This window comes from Lissotriton vulgaris, chromosome 7 (assembly GCF_964263255.1).
Source record: "Lissotriton vulgaris chromosome 7, aLisVul1.2, whole genome shotgun sequence".
Lineage (NCBI taxonomy): Eukaryota > Metazoa > Chordata > Amphibia > Caudata > Salamandridae > Lissotriton > Lissotriton vulgaris.
Window position 1 is genome coordinate 363,475,932 of NC_141695.1, and position 24,105 is coordinate 363,500,036.

The 24,105-nt window shown below is 43.1% G+C and overlaps 1 protein-coding gene across 6 annotated transcripts in view; it reads left to right on the forward strand.

Annotated features, from left to right (window-relative positions):
- Positions 1-24,105, forward strand: part of LOC147701649 (immunoglobulin superfamily member 1-like) — a 932,114-nt gene that overhangs the window by 146,998 nt on the left and 761,011 nt on the right. For all 6 annotated transcript variants that reach the window (XM_086930282.1, XM_086930278.1, XM_086930279.1 and 3 more), the window contains exon 2: positions 12,706-12,744. In XM_086930282.1, coding sequence (XP_086786408.1) covers positions 12,706-12,744 — 39 coding nt within the window. The remainder of the gene's footprint in view (positions 1-12,705; positions 12,745-24,105) is intronic.

Sequence of the window (24,105 nt, forward strand, 5' to 3'; positions counted from 1 at the left end):
ATCCAGCTTCAGTCCTAACCACCATTCAAACCCAACTATCGATGTAAGTCATATACTCTTCTGCTTTAGACGACCCAATTCCAATAATGACAAATCTATCGAGTAACCCATAGAATATGACTCCATGATACTTCTTCATTATACTTCCCTGTGTTTAACCACCAGTAACCATCCCTGTCGTGTTGCGTAAATTACGCAGGTTCTTGCACTCCAGTTAGGTCTAAATCGCTAAGAGCTTCACTTAGTGTTCTCATGGTAAAAATTTGACCAGACTTTCCTATGTACTTATTTCCAGCCTTGAGATATGAAAGCTACCCGTTCAGATTAACCAAGATAGTTTCTGCCATATCCGAAGAGGCCTATGCAACATAACTTGCTAGCGAAGTATTATTACGGTAAGCAGGAGCAAAGAGGCAGACTGTACTAAACATTTATCTGAGCTCTAACGTCGGAACAATTAGATTCCCCCATTTTAATCTTGATGAGCATCTATGATTTTTTAATCACCAAATCACTGTTACCCCCAGTATCAAGTATAGTGATGGAGTATGCATAACATATAAAACTGCAATCTGATATCTCATTTTCCATATGTGGGATATTATTTTGCAATTACGATCAGTCGGAGAGACTGCATTAATTTTTTTCATGAAGTAATCACTGATAGTACTTCTCTCCCTCATTTTACCCTGCCATATCTTTTTCCAGATTTGATTGTACGGACAGTGACATAATAAGAAAGAAAAAAAGTGTCTTTTTTCACTTGCGTCATAGACACCTTGGTAAGTGATTTCCAACGTTTTGCACCCTTGAATTCTGACAGTAGGTGAATCTTCTCCCCATTACAGTCCATTTCTTGCTCCTAAACACCCACATCAGCTATAGGAACATTGGGCCAATACTTGATGTCATTTACAGATTTCCGAACACTAATGGGTTACGTTAAATAGTTCATTTGTTTTATATATATATACATAGATCTATCCTTCTATGTGTAGTTTCCTTCTGGGAGACCTCAACTTTCACCTTGAAAAGAACAACGACCGCAACACCACCACCCTCTTGGACAACCTCGCCAACCTCGGACTTAAACAACTGGTCACCTCCCCCACCCACATCGCAGGTCACACACTCGACCCCATCTTCACCTCCAGCAACCATGTCTCATTCAGCCACACTACGGATCTCCTCTGGACTGACCACAGCTGCGTTCACTTCACCTACAACAAGCCGAAACCCACCAACCACCTCCAACCAACTCTGCAAAGAAACTGGAACAAAATCACCATCGACCAGATCTCCTCATCGCTCCTTCTAAACACCCCAGCCCACTCTTCTAACGCAGACCAAGCCGCCGCCAACCTCACCCTATGGTTATCCAACACCACCGACATCCTAGCACCACTGAAAAAACGTCAAAGCAAACCTGGCAGCAAGAAGGCCTCATGGTTCAACGATGATCTTAAGAAGTCCAAGAAACTCTGCCGCTCCCTTGAGAAGGCCTGGAAAAAAGACCCAACCACTAGCACCAAGGACGCCTTCAAAAACGCCACCCGCACACACCACCAACTAATCCGAAAAGCCAAGAAAACAGCATTCAAGGATCGACTAGACAACAACGCCCACAACAGCAAGGAACTTTTCAACATCGTCAAGGAATTCACCAACCCCTCGGCCAACTCCAACGACATCACCCCCTCTCAAGCCCTCTGCGACTCCCTGGCTTTATTCTTCCACAACAAAATCGCAGACATCCACAACAGCTTCGACAACCAACCCGGAGACCAACCCACCCAACCATATGCTGGACATTCTCCCCCCTTGAACACCCTCAACGAATGGAACCCAATCTCCACTGAGGACACCATCCGCCTGATGAACTCCATCCACTCAGGATCCCCCACAGACCCATGTCCTCACCACATCTTCAACAAAGCTGACTCCGTCATAGCACCGCACCTCCGAGACGTCATCAACTGCTCCTTCAACTCCGCCACCTTCCCGGAGAGCTGGAAACACGCTGAACTCACCGCCCTTCTGAAAAAACCCACAGCGGACCCCAACGAACTCAAAAATTACCGCCCCATATCGCTCCTTCCTTTCCCGGCCAAAGTCATTGAGAAAGCTGTCAACAACCAACTCGCCGCTTTCCTCAAAGCCAACAAATCCCTCGACTCCTCACAATCTGGCTTCCGAGCAAAACACAGCACGGAGACCGCCCTCATCGCAGCAACAGACGACATTCGAACTCTACTGGACAATGGAGACACAGTCGCCCTCATCCTCCTCGATCTCTCTGCAGCCTTCGACACAGTCTGCCACAACACCCTTTTACAACGCCTCAGAAACATCGGAATACAAGGAAAAGCACTTGAATGGATCACCTCGTTCCTCACCGGAAGAACGCAGAGAGTCCGCCTTCCACCATTCAAGTCCGAGGCCACTGAAGTTATCTGTGGTGTACCACAAGGATCATCACTCAGTCCCACCCTCTTCAACGTATACATGAGCCCCCTTGCGGCCATCGCTCGCCAACACAATCTCAACATCATCTCTTACGCGGACGACACTCAACTGATCCTTTCTCTCACCAATGACCCCAGCACCGCCAAAACTAACCTACATGAAGGAATGAAAGAAGTTGCCGAATGGATGAAACACAGCTGTCTGAAACTGAACTCAGATAAAACAGAAGTCCTCATCTTAGGTACATCCCCCTCTGCATGGGACGACTCTTGGTGGCCGGAAGCCCTTGGAAAAGCACCCATCCCGACAGACCACGCTCGGAACCTAGGCGTTATCCTGGATTCTTCACTCTCAATGAACAGACAAGTCAGTGCCGTATCCTCATCCTGCTTCAACATTCTTCGCATGCTCAAAAAAAAATTTCGCTGGATCCCCACCGAAACCAGAAAAACAGTCACCCATGCTCTGGTCACGAGCCGACTGGATTACGGAAACACCCTCTACGCAAGTACTACCGCTAAAATCCAGAAGAAACTCCAACGAATCCAAAACGCCTCAGCCAGGATCATACTAGACATCCCGCGCAACGAACACATCTCTGGCCACCTGAAAGACCTCCACTGGCTGCCCGTCGATAAGAGGATCACTTTCCGACTGCTGACCCACGCACACAAATCACTCTACGACATCGGACCAGAATGCCTCAACTCTCGACTGTCCTTCTACACCCCCTCCCGCCAACTTCGCTCTTCCAGCCAAGCCCTCGCCACTGTACCCCGCATCAACAAGACCACTATGGGAGGAAGATCCTTCTCATACCTTGCAGCTAAAACATGGAACTCACTCCCCACTTACCTCCGCCTCACCCAGAACCACCTAGCATTCAGAAAGCAACTTAAAACGTGGATATTTGACAAGTAATCCTCCTCCCTTCCCTAAGCGCCTTGAAACCCTCTGGGTATGTAGTGCGCTATATAAATTCTTTGACTTGACTTGACTTGACTGACCTGTTGTGAACATAATTTACCTATATGGTACCTTCCCTTCGCCCATTGACCACTGCTCAAATATATAACTATAAGCTTGTACCTTGCGTAGCTATATTTTCTAGCTACACAAGAAGGGAGTCATTGTTATGTAAGCACAGTTAAAGGCATTTTTTGTATGTACTTCTCATTGTCCATATTGGAACTTGAGATTGTAATTTTTGAATATATTGAATATTTTAGTTGGTTTTAATTTTGTTTTAAATATGTTTTTCAGACTGTATTGTGGCTCCTGAAGAAGGCGTTTCCAACAACGCCGAAACGCGCTTCGAATAACATTGTTTGCCACCGTTTTATGACTTTTTTCATGTAATTGTGATATAAGTATATGATTTTTGTGCTACTGTGTTGTTTATGTAATTGTTGGTTTATCATGCTTTTTTATAAAATGTTTTTAATGTGAATAAGTTCACACATAATAAATGTAATTCAGTTTTTTAATTATTTGGTTGTGTGCCTTTCATACAATTTCTCCCCCTTTGTGTTGATATTATGCTATTTCTTTCGCACCACTTCCGCCCTTCATGCCATGTCTCATATCGTGTGCTAATCCCACCCTGCTCCCTTTAAATACCCCTGCACCCCATAATCATAACCCACCCATACTCCTTAAAATACCCCAACACCCTTAAACACTAACCCGTCTAAACCCTATAAATATACCCTATACCCCAAAACCTAAACCTATCCCTAAACCTATAAAATACCCCTGTACCCCAAACCCCAAACCTAGCCCTGAACCCTATAAATACCCCTGTACCTCAAAACCCAAACCTAGCCCTGAACCCTTAAAATACCCCTGTACCCCCAAAACCCAAACCTAGCCCTGAACCCTCAAAATAACCCTGTACCCCAAAACCCAAACCTACCCCTGAACCCTAAAATACCCCTGTACCCCAAAACCCAAACCTAGCCCTGAACCCTAAAAATACCCCTGTATCCCAAAACACACACATAGCCCTGAACCGTTAAAATACCCCTGTACCCCAAAACCCAAACCTACCCTTGAACCCTAAAAATACCCCTATACCACAAAACCTAAACTTAGCCCTGAACCCTAAAAATATCTGCGTACCCCAAAACCCATACCTATCCCTAAACCCTAAAACTACCCCTGTACCCCATAACCCAAATATATATATGAACCCTTAAAATACCCAAACACCCCAAAACATATACCTCAGTACCCCAAAATATATACCCCTATACCCATACTTACTTTATCCAAAAAAATAAAATAAACCATGCTTTTAACATTCATGCAAATGTATGCGTAGTAAAAGCATATAAAATGTAATGCCATGCGCTCTAATTGCATTGCGGAGTCATTGTACTTTCGTAATGAAAGTATGCGGCGTGATGGTATGGGGAAAAAAAGTTGCGGAATAATGGGCGTTTACCCTCCCCGGTAAGTACATTGGTGGCACGGCAGCCAACATCTCCAGCAGCATACTCATATTTTTTCACCACCCATTTGAAAAATGAACAGGTCTCTCTCATTGATGGCCAGCACCGACATACACTTTTAGACACACCTCCCGCCACAAGTTCTAGAATTGCGAACTTTAGAGCTGGGGAGCTACGTTCGAATCTCGGCATGAGCTCAACATCCTGTGATTCCAGGCAAATCGCTTTGCCTCCCGTGCCTACCACAAAATGAATGTGTTCTTCTGTAATGTAAATTGTGCTCATGCCATGTTGTCGAGTTTGCGCTATATAATATTGCAAGGAAAAATAAAGTGGGGAAACTCCGGTTCACACACTACTGAACGCTCACTCTTAAGTGTATCAGCAGTGCACTGTGAATCGGAGCGTTTCACAGGCCTGTCACAGATAAGGAATGCTATCTAAACAAAATCCTACAAAACAATATACTACTGGCCGGCAGCAATTCATACCCGGACAACGTCAGGACGGGCTGCTAGTTATATTATAAAATTACACTAACATGAATCATCTTACAGAGAGAGGAAAACTGCACTAAAAAACTACACTAATATACCTTATAAAGTCTTCTGTTTCAACTGTATTCTCTCTGTATTAAGACTGACTTCTTTATGCATATGGACTGACTGCGTAAAGAATTCATAAAGAATTAAACTGAATTAGAACATTGGAATGTTGGGAGCTCTATTGAAAACAATGGAGTGGTCTGGGCTTATAACGGCTGGCATAAGCCTGGAGCTCCAACATTCCAATGTTTATTTGTTCACAGCTCTGGCTGTGAACAAAGGCTTCAGGGAACCTGAGGGGATTCCAATCCCCTCACACTTCCAAAAGTTTTTTTTTTGTTAGAACATTCTGTCCTCTAGTGACAGAATGTTCTAATAGCCTTATAGCCCTTCGTAGATGGGCTATACCGCTATTAAAGTCCCTCTCCCTTGTTAAAGGCCCTCGCCTTCGGCTCGGGCCTTTAACGCTGGAGAGGGCCTTTAATAGCCGGTATAGCCCTCTACGGCAGGCTATAAGAAATGCAAAAATCATGTGAGTGTATATCCACATTTCCATTTTTTGTTGAATTGAACACTGTTAAAATCAAATCTCTGACATCATGAACTCTTACCTCAATATTCAATGACAATTATTCAAAAGGTTCATCCAAGTGTTCATTATTGCAAAAGAAAAAGTCTCTCTGGGAATTTTTCTGAAAATACTTCTACCGGCAAACTAAACAGTTAAATATCACTGCCTAGATACACATGTTCTTTTTAAATGCACAAATTCTAAATGCTGGTTTATTTATAATGCTTTTTACACTTCCTTCTTAATCAGCTTGATTAATGTCCGATGCCAACATTAGGAAGTATAAATCAACGTTGCTGTCAAACATCTTTAGAGTTCTTTTTCATTCGGAAACCTGGAGCACGCCTTTTCTATTGGTTTAAATGAGTTCAAAGTCTGCTGTGCCCAATAATGAATAGAATGTTTCTTTAAATATATTGAAGTCCAACATGCCCTCTCAATGCAGAAAGCTTCACTCGGCAATGATGTACAGTGTTTAGACACTCTGAAAGCAATGCGTCTTTTTAGAAATAAAGATTGCTTTCACTTCGCTGTAACATTACATGCGCTTTTAAAAGTCACACGCGCATATAATGTGCAAGAAAATAAACAGCGCGTTTACACCAAAGCGTGATAAAATATTAAACGAGTTTCATTAGTTCACTTAGCTGACACATGAGGAAGGGTTCTCAGGATTCAGGATGACTTGTACAGCCCAGGAGTTTCTTCTTTCAGGATTCAGGAACGACAATCTCCTTCTTGAACTCGACCCTTCAGACGAAAAGCCAAGCGCTGTTTCAACATGGGTGTGGCTATTTATAGAGGAGCGAGGGTGTGGCTCCTACGTTCATCACGTTTTCTGAACGTGATAGAACGGAGATGTACCTGACAAAGGCTAACAGTCTAAGCATGGCATTTAGTAAAACATCAAGCATTGCTAAAGTCAAATGTCCCATGCCATGTGAATAACTTGTACAATTGAAATATAATAAATACCAAATCAGCATACATGATTAAAATACTTTCCAGAAGGATGCAGGCAAATTATACAGGAAACATGAGGGTTTTTAGCATGATCATGAGATTTCCTAACAGTAGGGGCACTATCTGTGTTCTTCTGAAGAGGTGATCCATCTGAGCACGTCCCATCGGATGCCGAAGTAATGGAGTATTTCTATAAGCGTGTGGTAGGATGTGGTGTTGAAGGCTGCTGAGAGGTTGAGGAGGATCAAAGCTGCTATTTCCCCTCATTTGAGGAGGGTTTGCATGTCATGGGTTGCTGCGATCAGGTGCTGTGATTCTGCGGAAGCCGGATTGGAAAGCGTTGAGTAGCTGGTTTTGCTCCAGGGGTGTTTTGAGTTGATTGTTAACAATCTTTTCCAGTATCTTGGTTGGGAATGAGAACAAGGAGATTGTCCAGTAGTGTTTGAGCTTGCTGGAGTCAGTGGATGGTTTTTTGAGAAGTGGTAAGGAGTCAGGAAAGGTTGCAGTGTTGATTGAGGTGCTGAACAGGGTGGTGAGTTCCTGGCCGAACCTTTGGTTTCTGAGTTTAAAGATGTGGTATGGGCATGGGTCTGTGGGAACTCTCAAGTGGATGGATTTCATGATGGAGGTGGTGTCCTGGGTGGAGAGAAGGTTCCATGTCGTCAGGCTGTAGTTTGTGTTGGTTGCGGTGGAAGTGAATCTGTCAAGGAAGGCTGAAGGTATAGTTTGGGGATTGAAGTTTCTTTGTATGGTTGCGATCGTGTGATGAAAGAAGTTGGTGAGGTTGCCGCACAGCTCTTGTGAAGTAGTGATGACGTATTCTCTGTCATCCGGTTTGGAGAATTCCTTAATGATGCTGGTTCGGACTCTTGGTCCAAACACCAGAAAAAGATATGAAACCGCTTCAGATGGCTGTTGACCACTTCATTTGGGCTGGCAAATGTGTGCGTCTGTCTTGGAGAGTCTTGAGAGTGCATAAGAGGTAATGGACCTGGGAACGCCAAATATTACAAGTTACTTTAAGGTTGCACAACTTAGGATATTGTTTGAGTGGTCTTTGAAACTGAGGGACACTGGATACATATGGGCGTTGTGCATATGGGCGTTGTGGTCATCGGATATGACTTGAGCCATATAAAAGGTGTACTAGGCTACCCAATTTAAGCATATTTCATCATAGCTACACTTGGGATCAGGCCACCTGAGAATAAAGCCATGTGATTAACTGACTGGAGAATAGTTACAAACATGATTCTTGCCGCCAAATGGCTATTGGCTCTCCACTGGAAAACCGAAAACATGCTGTAGATGCAGGAGTGGGCCACTAAGCTGTGGTCTTTGCTGGTTATATAAAAGCTGACTTGTGATTTGAACGATTTGAAGCAAACTGGCACCCTCTGGTGGACTATCAGCTGATGAGTTGGTTGTTGCTATGATGCCCCCAATCTCAGTGCTTGTTCAGACTTGCACAATACGTCTGTTTGGCTGGGGTATGTTTACAGATCTGCCAACTGTATGCTGTGCCTTTGATGATCAAGCGTAGGACAATGGTCCCTATTGTTTGTTACTCTAAGTGCTAACATAAGTGATGGGGAGGGATGGATGGGTAGGGTTTGTTTGCCCAGGGTTAAAATCAGTGTTGTAGATTGTGAATGACAAAAATCAATAAAGTACAAATGAAAGAAAGGCTGTCAGAGACCTCAGTGATAACTAATAGGTTTGAGGTCTTGAATCAGTTGATAATATTAACGAAAAGGAATGGGGAACTTAGGGTCTGATTTGGATCTCGGCGGACAGGTTAATTCATTACAACGGTGATGGATATCCTGTCCACTGAAATATAAATCCCCTTACATCCTATGGGATTTCTACTTTGGCAATGGGAGATCAGTCCGTTGTGCTGGAGTAACACATCTGCCAAGATCTAAATCAGGGCCTTAGTGTGGTACTTCTCAGGGATGCCAGGATATCACTGCTCAAGGTGTGGCACTGCTCAGGGGTTCCAAGAGAACAACTAGGCTGATTGGACAATGATGCTTGAGAAGAGAGAAAAGTAAAGAAAAAATTCCTTCTTAATCTGTGTCATCACAGAAAAAAAGATCATTTTAAGTTCAGGCAAGCTTCAGACACTAAAATAAAAATAGAAGAAAACTTTTGAAAATATGGGTTTGTGTATGTTATGAGACAACTGCTAGTTAGGAGGAAACGGAACTGAGTCCATTGCTCACATTATTCTAGGAGTTGTTGCTCAACAAAAAAGACAAAGGTTGACAGGTACTGGATAGGTACGATCATTCTAACAGTTACTGTGGTCTTGTCAATTGAAAGGACAGAGTGAGGTTCACCTTCTTGAAGTTGTAAGTGCATTGCGAAGAAGGCAAGGGTCAGAAACGAAGATGCCAGGTGAGGGGGTGAGTATCCATCTCTAATAATAACCACAATCCTTGTTGGGTGAGTCACTAAAATCTCTAAATAAATCTGAGATCATGCCCCTGGTAGCTATAGCACAAAGTGGACAGGCTGAACTTAGAGGCAATGTGTAAATATGTAAAGTATTTACGCAGTATTAAAATGGTAATAAAGTTGAAAAGCAAAACAATAAAAATCTAATAAGAAATCAGAAAGGTATAGTGAAATTGGAAAACAAAATTACACCAAAATGACATAAAGCCAATTAGGGGAACCAGAGACAGGATTTTTTAAAGTACTTTGTAGAAATAGTGCCAAGAAGTGCAAAGTGCTAATTATAGTTGGTGATCATTGCAGAACAGTACCTAGGCACTGAATGCGATGGAGAGTGGGCCAGGCACACTAACCAGGTTCATCATTTTACTTTCTGACTTTAGTCCTTTAAGTCCATGTCCACCACAAGAGTACACCTTTAAGTACCCCTACCCTCCATAGAACCGAAGGGGAGGCACTTTGAGACTCACCAAGTGGCAGGCAGAGGCCAAACAGCAGGGTCCAGTTGGGTTCAGTTGCCACTGGTCATCTGAGCAGTTGCAAGAAAAGACCTCTTGTAGCCTGTTGTGTCCCTGTAGCTTTAACAGTAGATCAGTCTTATGATCCTTGAAGTCCACTTCTTGGTCCTAGGTACAAGAGGGAGAGTAGGTCCAATGTTCTATGATCTTCTCCGGTCTATGAGAGGTTGTGGTTCAGTCCTCTTCTGATTTTCCACAGGTACAGCAGTGTTCTGACGTGGATATCAGGAGATGCCAAATTTATGGCTGATACCAGCTAGTGGACTAGAATGCCACCTGAGGATGCCCCAAACAATACATTAAAGTTTACTTGGGCTAACCCTACTCATTTTGTGCATTTTAAAGATAATCAAACTTTTTGGGCACACTAAACTTGAGCTCTAGGGACTGGGGCTATGGGGGAGCGTTCCATTACAATCCTAGTGTCCTCCTATATCTAAAACTAAAATCCAGTTGTAGTCAGTCCCTCTACCCCCAACAGAATTGTGGTAGGACAACAGTGAGCTTTCAGCTACCCGACACACAAATTGATACAAAGGCAAGATTTCAGCAACCAGACACACAAATTGTTTTGGCATTCTTTTTCTATCCTTTAAAGGGTGCCTCCAAATTACCTAAGAAAACCCCAGCAGACCTGTCAAGCCATTCTTGACAATCCAGTAGGATCTGACATTGTGATATCAACAAGAGACCCACTGTGATGGAAGCTGGTCTGGCAGGGGGACAATAGAAGGGCACAAGCCTGTGTGTTAGCTGCATCTGCTTCTGACAGGGTAGGCGCCTTTGAAGTTAATCAAGTCCTTGGGTCCAGTCAATAGGCTATTCTGTCAAGGGCACAAGAAAACCTCCACACACCCACAGCCTTTTGTTCCTGTCTTGTGAGCAAGTTCATACTGTATTGACTCAAAATGCTAATTAATACCTGGCAGAAGCTGGAGATCAAAATGCAGATTTCGTTTCCAGGGACATCAGCTAGACAAAGGTAATTTTCTAAAGTTACTTTTGAATATTATCTAGAAAAAATCTGATTTTACCAATGAATTCCATTTTTAATATCTATTGAGATAGGTGTTTCATTATTTGTCTAGCTAGTACCATACCAGAGATACAGTATTAGTACTCAATGTTGTAACCAAGTTCTTTCCTAAGGAACAGCCAAGCCTTCTACAGTGAAAATAGCTTTGAGTTGTTAATCGCTGTAAGGATATATTTAACATGAAAGGTCACATGTTCTACTTTTAAATATCATGCACCATGCCTTAATGGGCAGTGAAGCTACTTTGGACTGCCAATTAGGAGTATGCCAATTTCACAATTTTGAAATGAGTAGTACAAACACTTTACCTCTAAATAAGAGAGGCAAATTGCACAGTGTTGCATAGCTCGCGAAAAGAGACTTCAGCAAAAAGGCCCAAAAACATTTGGTTGACCCTGCAAAAGCGCAAAATTCCAACAACTAGCAGTCATAGACTGAGGCTGGACAAAAGTGGTGAAATGATTAGTGAGATTTCAGACTGACACCACACAGACTCTACACTGGCGTAAAGACAGTTACTCATTTTGTGTCAGTTCCAGTATTTTCCATTTTTGTATAATTTGGTCACTCATATTAATTATGAGTTGCTTGGGGTTGACCTTTATGGACCTTTGTGGCATGTGACTCTTGAAAAACTGGTATAAACTGGGTCTGCTTACTGATTCAACATGAAGCAGACTGTCCTCTTAACTGCTGCCTCACAAGCAGGAGGTAGATTGTACAAGACTCTGAACAGTGCCCTTGGCTTGTGCTACCAAATAATCTGGGTAAAAAGGATAAAATCTACAACATATTTCTGTGAGTGTCTTAAAGACAATGGAGGGAAAAATAAGTTTAATAAGTATAAAATCATTAGCATGCCTATAACTAAATTGAATTAGAGATATGGTAATCTTTTTTCAACTCTGCTTTCTGTTTTTGTGCCAACAGTCAACCTATTAAAACATTTTAGCTGGCATACCTCCAATGTTGTACCAAGGCATGATTGGTCAATCCGTGTGCTTCTGGCAATTGATAATGATGATAAATTAATTGTGAGACAGATGATTATTTTAAATACGTGAGTAAAGCATGAACAAAGAAATTGGAGGTACCAATATCAAACTCTTGCTTCATAGGATTTTTGAAAAACACCAGGTTGCGCAAAGTAGGAGAAGTCTGACATTCTATGGATGTAATGTTGAGTACCTTTGATATTTTTCCTAATAGTTGATTGGTACATCCTATTTGCCTAATGTATTAATTTGGTACTGTTGTGTGGAAAGGATGAAGATTGACTATTGAAACAAAGTTCACGCCTCAAATTACAAGTGCGTCCTCTCAACAGTGAAACTCCATCACATGATTCCTTTTTTCCTCTGCAAATTGAACAAAAACATCAGAGAGGATTAAAGGACCTTCACGGAAGATGTGAACTCTAACTCTCAATAATGGCAGAAAAAATAGTCTGAGTCTATCTCTTACCAGGATTTCTAATATATGAAGGGTGGGTTGTGATAGAGGTGACTGGGGAAAGCCTACCAAAACTATTTCTAATAGAGCAAAAATTAATCTCACTGGCTTCTGGATAAGAGAGAGGACTAGCAAAACGACTTGCCAAAGTTAAGCTTTAAGTACGTGAAATACAGAATTTAGCAATAACATTCTACATGGAACACATTGCACTAATAATATACTACTTTATTTTTAGGTTTCTTTCTGGACAGATGGAATTTGGTGTCATTGCAGGGTGAGTATTTAATTTTAGTATTTAACTAATGATTATTAAATACTTTGAACCACATAAATGGTGCAAACTGAATGGTAATGGTCATAACTAAGGGATGAAGTATGCTTTACTTTTCTCCACAATCAGTATTACTTACATCTATTGAGGCCCATTGTTGGACTAGGCTCTCTCTACTGGGTCATCCCCAAATGTTTTGTTTTCTCTTCTCCTGTTTTCTGAACCAGTTCTTGTTGGCACTTTCCAACTGCTAACCAGTATTAAAATGCTTGTACCCTGTACAGAAACATGGTAAAATTGGCTTACACCCTATCTGCACATTTACTTTACTTAAAGATCCCTAGTAAAGTGGTACTGCATGTACCCAGGGCCGGCAAATTAAATGCTACAAGTGGGCCTTCAACATTTACTGTACGGACCACTTAAGTAGGCCTTTAAAAGATTTCCCAGGTTAGCCTGCACAGCCTGTGTTCAGTTTTTACCTGACAATTCTACTTGACAAAATAAACCTTTTGCCAAGCCTGCCCTGCATGTCCTGGTGGTAAAAAAAACTCCTACATGTGTTCTTCACTACTGTCTGGCCTACCTCTCCCATTGGATAACATTGGGTTTCCTTTTTGCATGTAATGTTTGCTAATCTTTGTTTTGAAACAGGTGGAAAAGTCATGTTTGGTCTCAAAAGAATTATGATTTAAAATCCTCTTTAATAGTCAGATACGCCCAATTCTAAAAATGGCCCTTCTAGAAAGTAGGCGTTTTCTTATCCTAACTATTTGATGTCTGCATGTGGGTCACTTGACTGTGAATAGCTTGGCAGGTGGCCTTTGTGCATAATGGGGTTCAGTGGATTCCAGAAAGTGCAATCCTACCAGATATCAGCTCTGCCCCACTCACATTTCAAAGTGATATCTCCAGCACACTCACTAATGGACTTGACGCCATTCTTTTGTCACTCTAGTCTTCTTGGAGCCTGGCAGGGGATGGCAAGGAAATTTCTAGAACCAGAGTGGGGGAAGCATAGAAGCATGTCAAAGTCCGGCACAGGTATACATATTAGACTCTCAGAACACTTCTTCAGTTCCCTTCTGGATCTGTGGAGGACACTCAAAAGGACTGCTTTGTATTTCAGAGAACTGCCCTGCTGCTACCAGAAGCTACCCTGCTGCTTTAAACCTGCCATGTACCCTCAGATGACTGCCCTTCTGCTTAAGGCCGACCCTGTTGCTTACCCCAGAACTACCAGAGTGACTCCAAGGGCTAGTTACCAGGCCTCCTGTTCTGAAGTACAGGGACATATTATGCTCCAGAACCCTTGAACCCAGTACCTGGACTCTGCCTGGAGTGAAACCTGACCCCCAAAAGTGGGGCACAACCAGTTCTGGTCCCTTGGAAGTGGAGCTGAATGTGCATTTCCATCCTAACCTTAACACCTTGGACTTAAACAAGTTTTCACTAAAAAGTGGTCTGAGAACTGACAGGAGACATACCGGGAGACATACCTACCTGCCAGTCGATCCACCCAAGGTGCATGGTCCATTGGCTTCCAGCTACATTCTCCTCCACAACAACAAATTCTTCTCAACAGCTCCTCCCAGAATAGGGATCAAGTCTTGTGCCCTCAATGGATACAGTCTGCAGCTTTGTTCCACTGGATTTACTTTGCTTCTAATAAAGCGACAAAGTCCCAACTCAGAAATCTTTGCCGGACTTAATTCAGCAGCTTCCCTATGATTATACCTCTTCCTCAGACAGCACCTGCTGCCGTGCACCACTGAAATGTACCTTCTCAGGAATGTTTCCTTGAAAATTTGGCTATAGGCCTGATTACGAGTACTACGGTCCACAGGACCGTGGTACTCAAGGTTGCAATACGACCACCGCCACACTGCGGTACCAAATGCTGCAATTGGAATGTGGCAGTTGGGCCACCACAGGACTGCCACTTCCACGTGGATCTTGGATTCCGCTGTGTAGCGGTCAGGCATATTAACATGCTGCTGGTGCTGGTGCGTCACTGCGAGCATATTTTGAGTTGCCGCACATGCCATTTTCATGGCAGTAAGCCCGCCATGAAAAAGGTGGTGGTGAGGCAGCTAAGTGGCCCCGTAATGGGGCCCCCTTGCTGCTCCTGGACCTGGAGGTGCATATGGGGGGGCATATGTTCTGCCCCCCTAGATTTGCACACTAGTTTCCTGCACAGTGTGGCATGTATGCCACATAGTGCAGGAATGTTCAGTCGGTGCTCTGACAGCAGCGGTCTGCATGTTCAGCTCTTCAATGAGCCTAACAGACCACTGCTGTCAGACTGCCACTGGACCACCCACCATGACAAGATTGAACTCCTAACCTGGTGTGTGACCGCACCACAGCTTTGGTGGTCGTACATTGGACGGCGCATTAACGTTGGACTTTCCCTGGTCTCCCACTACCAGATTACTGTGGTGCGTGCTTAGTTCTTTTTGCTGCTATTGTTCACTTTAAACTTTAACAATTTCCAACTCTGTTTCTACTATTGGGGTTTAATGTGTTTTGGTGTCATTTTATTTATTACATTTTAGTTTATTTTCCTAAAAGTATGTGGGATTTTTCTTCTGTTGGGTTTGTACTGTTTGTGTGCTGCATACATATTTAACACAGAGGCTCTAAGTAAAGCCTGACAATTTTTGTGCGGATCTACCAGAGGATTAATCACAGCTTAATGTAGTGACTTTTCTAGTTCACCCTGACAAGGATTGTTGTTGTTGTTTGATAGGGGTATGCATCCCCCTCAACCAATTATATAATTTCTTACTGTAAGAATTGGGGGTCTATGGTTGGCACAGGTAGGTACTTGTGACAAGCAGTGACCCTCTCCTCTAGTCAGGGCAAGGGAATTACTCTCTCCAAATAACCCCTGCTCACCCTAAAGGCAGCGTGGCGCGAGCAGTCAAGGCTTATTTCGGAGGCGATGTGAGTTAAGAAGTTGTTTCCACATACAGTAACCCAGTGACAACACTACAAATGGATACCACACAGGTTTTATATAAAAAATAAGTATACTTTATATAAAGTTATCACAAAACCAATAAACGACAAAAAAATCCACAGTACTATTCAGTTTCAAGAGTTCAGGTTAAAAAGGCTTAATTCAAGGTTCTGTGCGAGTTGGTAGCCTTGTCCGGCTACAGCGCTGCTGAAAGGAGCACAAAGTCTAACAAATCCAGCGGACTGCGGCAGTCCGGGCCAACTCAAATGTCGACAGACTCAGTCACAGTACCTTTTCCTTGAGGCGTCCGGCACGGATGTGCGAGCCGGTTCCGGGGTTTGTCACAGTGTAGAAAAAGAAAGCGTTGCAGGTCACAGTGTCCTTCCAGTCACGGTGCAGGCTACAGGCTCGTTGACAGCATTGAGACGGAGTCGGTGAACTCAGAGCATCCGTTGTTCGAGGTGTTGATCAGTCCGGACAGCGGTGCGAGTCAGGCGGTGCGTGGCAAAGTGTGCGAGGCGGTGCCCAACTCCGTTGCGGTCACAGGACTCGAAGTCAGCATCAGCTCCCTGCCTCTGTAGCCACTTGTTTCCAGCAGCAATTCACAAAGGCTGGTGAAGTCCACTGGTCCTGGGACTTCGGTCAGTGGGCAGGCTCTCTTCCAAGCCCTTGGAGATCTTTGCACAAGTTGAAAGAAAAGTCCAAAGTTCTTTCTCCTCTCTTGGGCAGTCAGGCAACCACTGCAAGCCAATCCCCCAAGCAGCACTTCAGCTTGGGAATAGTCTTTCCTCAGTTTCTTCAGGTTCCTTCTCCTCAGCAGAGGTTTAGTCTTGTAAGTCAAGGAGTGATCTAATTTCTTGGGATCAGGGTCCCAATACTTATACCCCTAAATCCTTTGTTCTCTGAGGGGAGAGGGACCTGTGCCCAGTTCAAGCCAGTTCTGAAGTACTCTGCTTACCAGACTTCTCCTTTCCTTTCACCACGCAGGGCAGGCATATCAGACGCCCCAAAGGAGGTGGAGCCAGAATTGTGTAAGGCAAGTACAGTCCAGGAGCACTTTGTTAACAGTCTTCCTTCTCTTCTTTCAGTATGCAGGGCAGAGACATCAGACACACCACAGGGGGTGGAGCCAGCATTGTAGAGGGAAGGCCCAGCCCTATTCAGGTGCAACTCCTCCCTCCCATCTAGATGTAGGTCTCCCTATCCACCACCGGGCTGCCCCAGCCTGTCTCTTGGAGTCCCCCAGCCCTGTCACACACAAACCCAGACAAGGAATACACAACCTCGCAGAGGCAGGCTTAAATGGTTAGGCAAGCAGATACCTACTTTCTAAAAGTGGTATTTGCAAACACAGAACATTAAAATAAACCACTAAAAGATGTATGTTATGTCCAGGCTTGCTAAACTCGAATTTCTACCATGTTCTCTGAGCCTGCTAGGAGTATAAAGTGTAATAATTCTAACAGCCCATTCTGACCTAGGGAGAACAGGTAGCCTTGCAATAGAATAGTGAAAAATGAAAATGGCTGTAATTAAGCATGGGCGAATTTTGCGAATTGGCAATTCGCGAATTTGCGAATTGGCAATCCTCAAAATTCGCAAATTCGCCCGAATTTGCAGATTTTTTTTATTTTTGCGTGTTCGCGGATGTTCGCGATGCGCTTTGCATGTTTGTGGGTGTTCGCGAAGCGCTTTGCAATTTCGCGGGGTTTTTTTTTTGCCTACTTAATCACTGCCACCCTCTTGTTTTTTATGCCATCTGCCCTCTGTACCACTTGTTTCTGTGCCCTTATGCCCTCTGCCCCACTCATTTTTTGTCCCTTCTGCCCTCTGTCCCACTTATGTGACTTTCTGCCCTCAGCCCCACTTAGAATGGCGCCGGCAAGCTGCCAGCGCCATTCTAAAATAGCTAGAAATAGCTTCAACAGGAAGCACTAATAGATAAAGTAAAGCAGGTGCTCCAGTTGAAGGTCAAATTAAGTTACACAATCATTAATCACCCCAAGTATGGGGGTGATTAATGATTGTGTAACTGAATTTGAGCAGCACCTGCTTTACTTTATCTATTAGAGCTTCCTGTTGAAGCTGACTTTTGTAACTATTTTAGAATGGCTCTGGCAGCTTGCTGGCGCCATTCTAAAAGAGTTACAAAAGTCAGCTTGAACTTTTGACCAAATCCCCGTTCGTTGATTTCCGTTCGCGGATTTTGCGGGAAATTCACGAATCTCGCGGATTGCGAATTTACTGAAAATCCGCGAGCGGAACGGATTTTCCGCCCATGCTTAGCTGTAATTCACTATTAGGACATGCCGTACATCTGGGCCTGTCCTACCTTATTGTTACAATGCACCCTGCCCTTGGGCCTACAATAGGGATGACTAATATGAAGAAAAGGGAAGGTTTAGGGACTGGCAAGTGGGTGCACTTGCCCAGTCAGCATGACAGTACCAGACTGCACGCAGGCTCTGCAATGGCAGACCTTAGACACATTTTACGAGGCCGCTTCTGTGGGTGGCACAATCAGTGCTGCAAGCCCACTAGCAGCATTTGGATTTACAGGCCCTGGGCACACTCAGTGCACTGTACTAGGGTCTGACAAGTAAACCAAATAGTTAATCATGAAATCACCAATTAATACATTCATTTACAGTAGGGAGAGCATATGCACTTTAGCACTGATCAGCAGTGGTAAAGTGCCCAGAGTCATTAAACCAACAAAAACAGGTCAGAGAGAATATAGGAGGAAGGCAAAAAGTCCAGGGATGACCCTGCAAAAAGAACCAAGTCCAACACTTACATTTACGGAGATTTGGACCCCATATAGGAGTAGAATAAGAGAGCTAAGTTGCACCCTTAACACAGGCTCAGGATAGACCTGGAGTGGATTTGAATTCAGTAAAATCTGTTAGCATTCTTTCCTTTGCCTACTAGGGTTCTAATTACGAGTCTGGTGGTCCTAGGACAGCCAGACTTGTGGCGGGGCGGCGGTGGCGGTCTTACGACTGCCACAATATTACCCTAGTGGTCTTGCCACCCACCGTCAAAACAGCCAGGAAACCACCTTTCTCTGGCTGTAACATGGCAATCCAGAGGCTGCAATATGCTTAGCGAGACCACTAAGCATGTTAAAAGTTTATTCTATGCCAGAGTTTTCATGGCGGTTCCACCATGATAAAAACACCGGAGGAGAGGAAACGAAGGAACCCCCTTGTGCCTCACTCCCTGTGGAAGCACAAAGGCAGCACAGCATGTTCCCTCCTGTGTGCATGCACAGAAATTCCAGCACGGCATGGATTTTTCAGTCCATGCTGTGCTAGAACTTTCTTGGACATTCCTATGCGGTGCCCATTTTATAGGCACCGCCGTGGGAATGCCAAAAGAAGCGCCATCCAGTGACTAAAAAAGTAATTATATGGCAGGCGGTTCTCACAAGGGTTTGGCAATATGGAGGTCGTCCCTCTGTCGCACTGCCAAACTTGCAATCGGGGCCTTAGTAGTTAACAGTAATGTGTTTACTTAATTGACTATTTATGGTGAATATATGTTTGTAAGATGATTTATAGAGAGACTTGTTGACATAAACCTATTGAAGCAGAAGATTGACTCGTAGATCTGATTAAACACATTGAATTTAAATTATAATATTAGCATATCATTCACAGGCATTCACATCCTTTCCAACAGTGACCGAAGAGCCCCTTATAATGTTGAAATGTCAGAGTTTTGATGGTACCAATGACAAAATAAGTAGGGAAGTCAAGTGAAGAAAAAGTAAAGAAATTAACATAAGAATGTTGAATGTATCTTATCACTTAATGATGTAACACATCTTACCCTTTAGCAAAGAACTACCAAAACACACTCCTGTATATTTACAAGATGGTTTCCTACATCCAGCATGGTATTTGATCACATGAACCAGTGTCTTCCATAATACTTTCATGTAGAGTACCCTCAAAAACGCTTTCTCTAGTAGCATCAATGAAAAGTTGAGGATACTCCTCATGCATATCAGGTTGGACACTTTCTCTTTGAGAATGGTTTCCACAACAGGGTTTATGAATCCCACTATTTTATCATAGATAATACCATTATGATTATCATTCTCAATTAAGATATTTATCCACCTTGCACATCTTCCGACACTTCCATCAGATGTCATATACATTATTGCATAATTACTATATATATTTTGTAAGGCTATATGTATGTGAGTTTATCAGTCTTTCCTGGTGAACTCATATTTTCTTCGGCTATCTTTATTATTTAGGTGTGTTGTTTTGCTCTATAATTTCCTCTACTGCTAGGCATTATTTTGTTTTGCGTTGGTACAAAATATGCGGCATTTATTTGCAATGAAATGTGAACCACCACAAAAGATTTGCCCAGAGCTAAGCGGATCCACCTATCCTGTGAAAAAGATCGAAAAAAGAATGACCTTCTTGTGTAGTAGCCTTAGAAGCAGAGATCAAATGCCAGTTGAAAGAAACAATTCAAGCTGCTACATTGTCTAGCCTCATAAGGCCAGGAAATATTTAAGACATTACCAAAAGGTGTTTCTGCTGAGGGTGAAGATGATTTGAGTGATTTTAATGAGGCCATCCACAGGTTAAACTACTGTTTTAAGCTCTACCCCCACACCAGTGACATGGGAAACCTATAACATCTATACACCTGTCCAAAACCACAGTGAGACATTTAATGACATCCTCATGGCTCTAAGACGGTTAGCCAATACCTCCAACTTTGGAGCATCTGCTGATGAAATGTTGGAAGACCAGGTAGTAATTAATACCAACTCTAATACAATGGAATAAACATTGCATATTATGGGTATTGCCAAATTAGACTAAAATAATACCTACACTTGAAGCAATACAGAAATCAGTATCTTGAATGAAGGAGGTCAGAGAAATAAGCCTGAAACTAGACCAAGTGAAATACGTGAAGTTTTGATTTCAAAATCAAAATGAAATTAAAAGAAATGAGGGTAGCTTGTTGTGCTAATGTTGTGGTAGTTATTTTCATGTGGCCTTATATGGAGGGTGCCTAGCTGTGAGAAAGGAATGAAACATTTGTGGCAAAAAGAGCATTTTACAAACAAATGCAAAGAAAGCAAAATGTTCCCATGGGTAGGGTCACTCAAATGAGTCAGACTTCAGTAACTGAGAATGAATGTTTTAAGATAAATGATATGGGGCCTCATTTATGAAAAGTGACGCATCGCTGCGTGAAAACAGCGATGCGTCACTTTTCACTGCGCACTCCTTGCGACACCCATGATGCGTCATATTTAATGTATGACGCATCATGTCGCAAGGACTTACAGATATGTCAGTACTTCTGACGCATCTGTAAGCGCAAAAGTGACGCATTGCTGGAGTGTGTCACAAAAGTGACGCAACTCCAGCAATGCGTCCTTTCACATGGGGAAAACCCCATGTGAAAGGGCTTGCGTCAGTCTTACGCCTGCTGTGAGGCAGGCACAAGATTTTGACGCAACAGCATCCTAAAAGTGACGCAGTGAAATCTCATAGATTTCACTGCGTCACTATTACGAGGCTTTTTGCGGTGGAACGCCCCCTCTGCATACATTATACCTGACGCAGGTATAATGTGGTGCAGGGGTTTAAAAAGTGACGCATCTACCTAGATGCGTCACTTTTTAAATATGGCGCAACAAGGCGCATTTTGTACGCCGCTGGTGCGTCACAAAAAGTGACGCACTGGCGCCGCAAAACTGACGCAAGGGCTCATAAATAAGGGCCCAGGTGTTTGTTGTAAGAACTGTCAACAATGTAAGGAATGCCTTATTTTTTCGGTCAGGAGATGTTTGCCGTGATTGCTTAGATCTTCACGCCCTTACGTCTGATTTAACAGTAAATGTGGGAGGATAGGGGAGTGGCTGGAAAAAAAGGGAATACCCACTACAAAAAGGGAGGGGTTTAGGGAGCAGCAGGTGCGCACCAGCAAAAGACTAAGCCGATTCCTATTCATAAACTGCATTTAGGAAACTACTCTAGCCAAAAAGGCCCTAACACTTGTAAATGTACTCCAACTCTGGACTGGAGAATGTCTAGAACCACACATGGTCAAACACTGGTAATGCAAAAAGCTCCCATAAAAAACAATGGGGGCAGGGACTTAAAATGACACCCTATAGGAAATAATGTTTATATAAATAAATTGACGTTTACTTTTTTTGAAATATATAAATAGTATGTATTGTTTAAAAAGTATATAAGAGAACAACAATATCATTTTAGTGTAAAATATTTTCATAACCTCTTTTAACATTCAAAAACATTAAAATAAATGCAACTTAAAAAAATTAAATTAATTTAAATGCATTATGTAAATACATTTAATGCACAATAAATCAATATAAATGTAGGTATTTTTTATATCTCTTTTTAACATTATTTTAATTTTATACCTTTATATTTGTTAAAAATGTACTTCAACATTAGGTTATTTGTGCAGTGGCATATTTTATTACGTGGTACATTTAAAATAAAAATACAAAAAGAATTTACTTTAATATTTAACATCAAAATATTTGTTCTTCATTTGTTTCCTAAATTGAATAAACATTTTAAGTTTTCTCTATACCTTACCAGACGGAGCTCTCCACTTTGGTGAGAGACCACTGCCTTCATGGGAAAAGTTACAAATAGTAACTTTAGGCTCATAAATTTGGCTCCCCCATTTTAGGAGGGGTGTAATTTAAGTCCTAATTACGAGTCTGGTGGTCTTAGGACTGCCAGACTCATGGTGGGGTGGCAGTGGCGGTCGTAACATTACGACCACAGTAGTCAAGTCACCCTGGAACCACTGACACTGCCAGGGAACTGCTGTTCCCTGGCAGTGCCGCAGTGGTCCAGAGGGTGCGATATGTCTGGCAGGACCTCAATCATGAAATTCCTGGTGCAGAGGGAGCAAGAGGGCCCTAAAGGGCCTCTAGTGCATCACACGCTGTGGAAGCACAAGGTGGGAACAACATGAGCACCCCTGTATGCATGCACAGAATTTTCAGCACGGCATGGACTTTACAAACCATGCCGTGCTGGAACTTCCTTTGACGTTCCCATTGCAGTGATAATTTTATAGGCACCACCGTGGGAACACCAAAAGAACTGCCCGCCAGTGACGTAAAAAGTAGTTATATGGCGGGCAGTTCTCATGCAGGTTTTGCTGTGCATCTGCACTACTAAACTCATAAACAGGTCCTTAGAGAGTGCACTGTGTAGTAAATTCATAATAGTCAATTGTGATTAGCTACTTGGTTGAATCTTTTGGAGCCAAGATAATCTCATTTGCAAAATTCAGTTGTTTTTCTCCTTTAACGCCTTAACCGCAGCGGCAAATCCGCCGCGGTGTGGGCGTTCTATTGAGTGGGCGGGGCTGTGACGGCCTTTGACTGTTCGCAGCACTGGGAAGGGAGTGCTCCCATCGGCCAACGGCAGACGGGAGCACGGAAGGGGTTAATAAAAGTGAAGATAACTCTACAGATTTAATTAGACCATATCTAACTGCATTATTCTACTAGCTGCACCAGAATCAGCTGTGTGCGATGTGGATAAGACAGAAATACTCTTCTTTGCCTTGTATGTCCCCCCTGACTGGGTGGCTTATTTTCCAGAGGGAGCCCCCCAGTGCTCTCCCCAACAGATGTGGTTAAGAAATTAGGGGTTTCGTTTGACACCCAACTCTTGTTTCAGCCTCAAGTTAGGTCTGTGGTAGGGACCTGTTTTGGTCTCCTCTGAATGCTGAAAAAGGTTTCAGTTTGTTCTGTCTGCACTTGCCAGGAAAACTGTAATTCAGGCCCTCATCATGTCAAGGCTAGAGTACACTAATGTGATGTACATTGGACTGCTGGACTTTGAAATCCAAAGGCTCCTGGTAGGCCAGAATGCAACAGCACAACTGCCTCTTTGAGCCCAGAGCTAAGGTTTCCTCATACCTCTGTGCTTTGTATTGGCTTCCTCTGAGGAGATGGATTATGCTTGAGACTCTAGTCCTTACTTATAGAGCCTTACATCAGATAGGCCCTAAATGTCTGGTCCTCAGAATTCATCTTTACCATCCAGCTAGGAACCTCCAGTCTTCTAACATGGCCTTATCTTTAGTTTCAAGGATCAGTCGTTCTAGGAGAGGTTGTCACTCATTTTCCTCTCTGAGTCCTTCTGCATGGAATAAACTTCCCCTGAATCTCCACCTTGCAGTATCAGAACACATCTTTAAGAAGAGGCTGAAAGGTTGGCTGCTTGCCCAGCTGTAAATGTAACCTGATAAGACTATTGCTGAGACACTCTTTGGAGCAGCTGTGCGCTTTGCAAATCTGATTCATCATCATCGCCATGCCATCTCAGTTTGGACCCAGCCATATGCAAAATAGT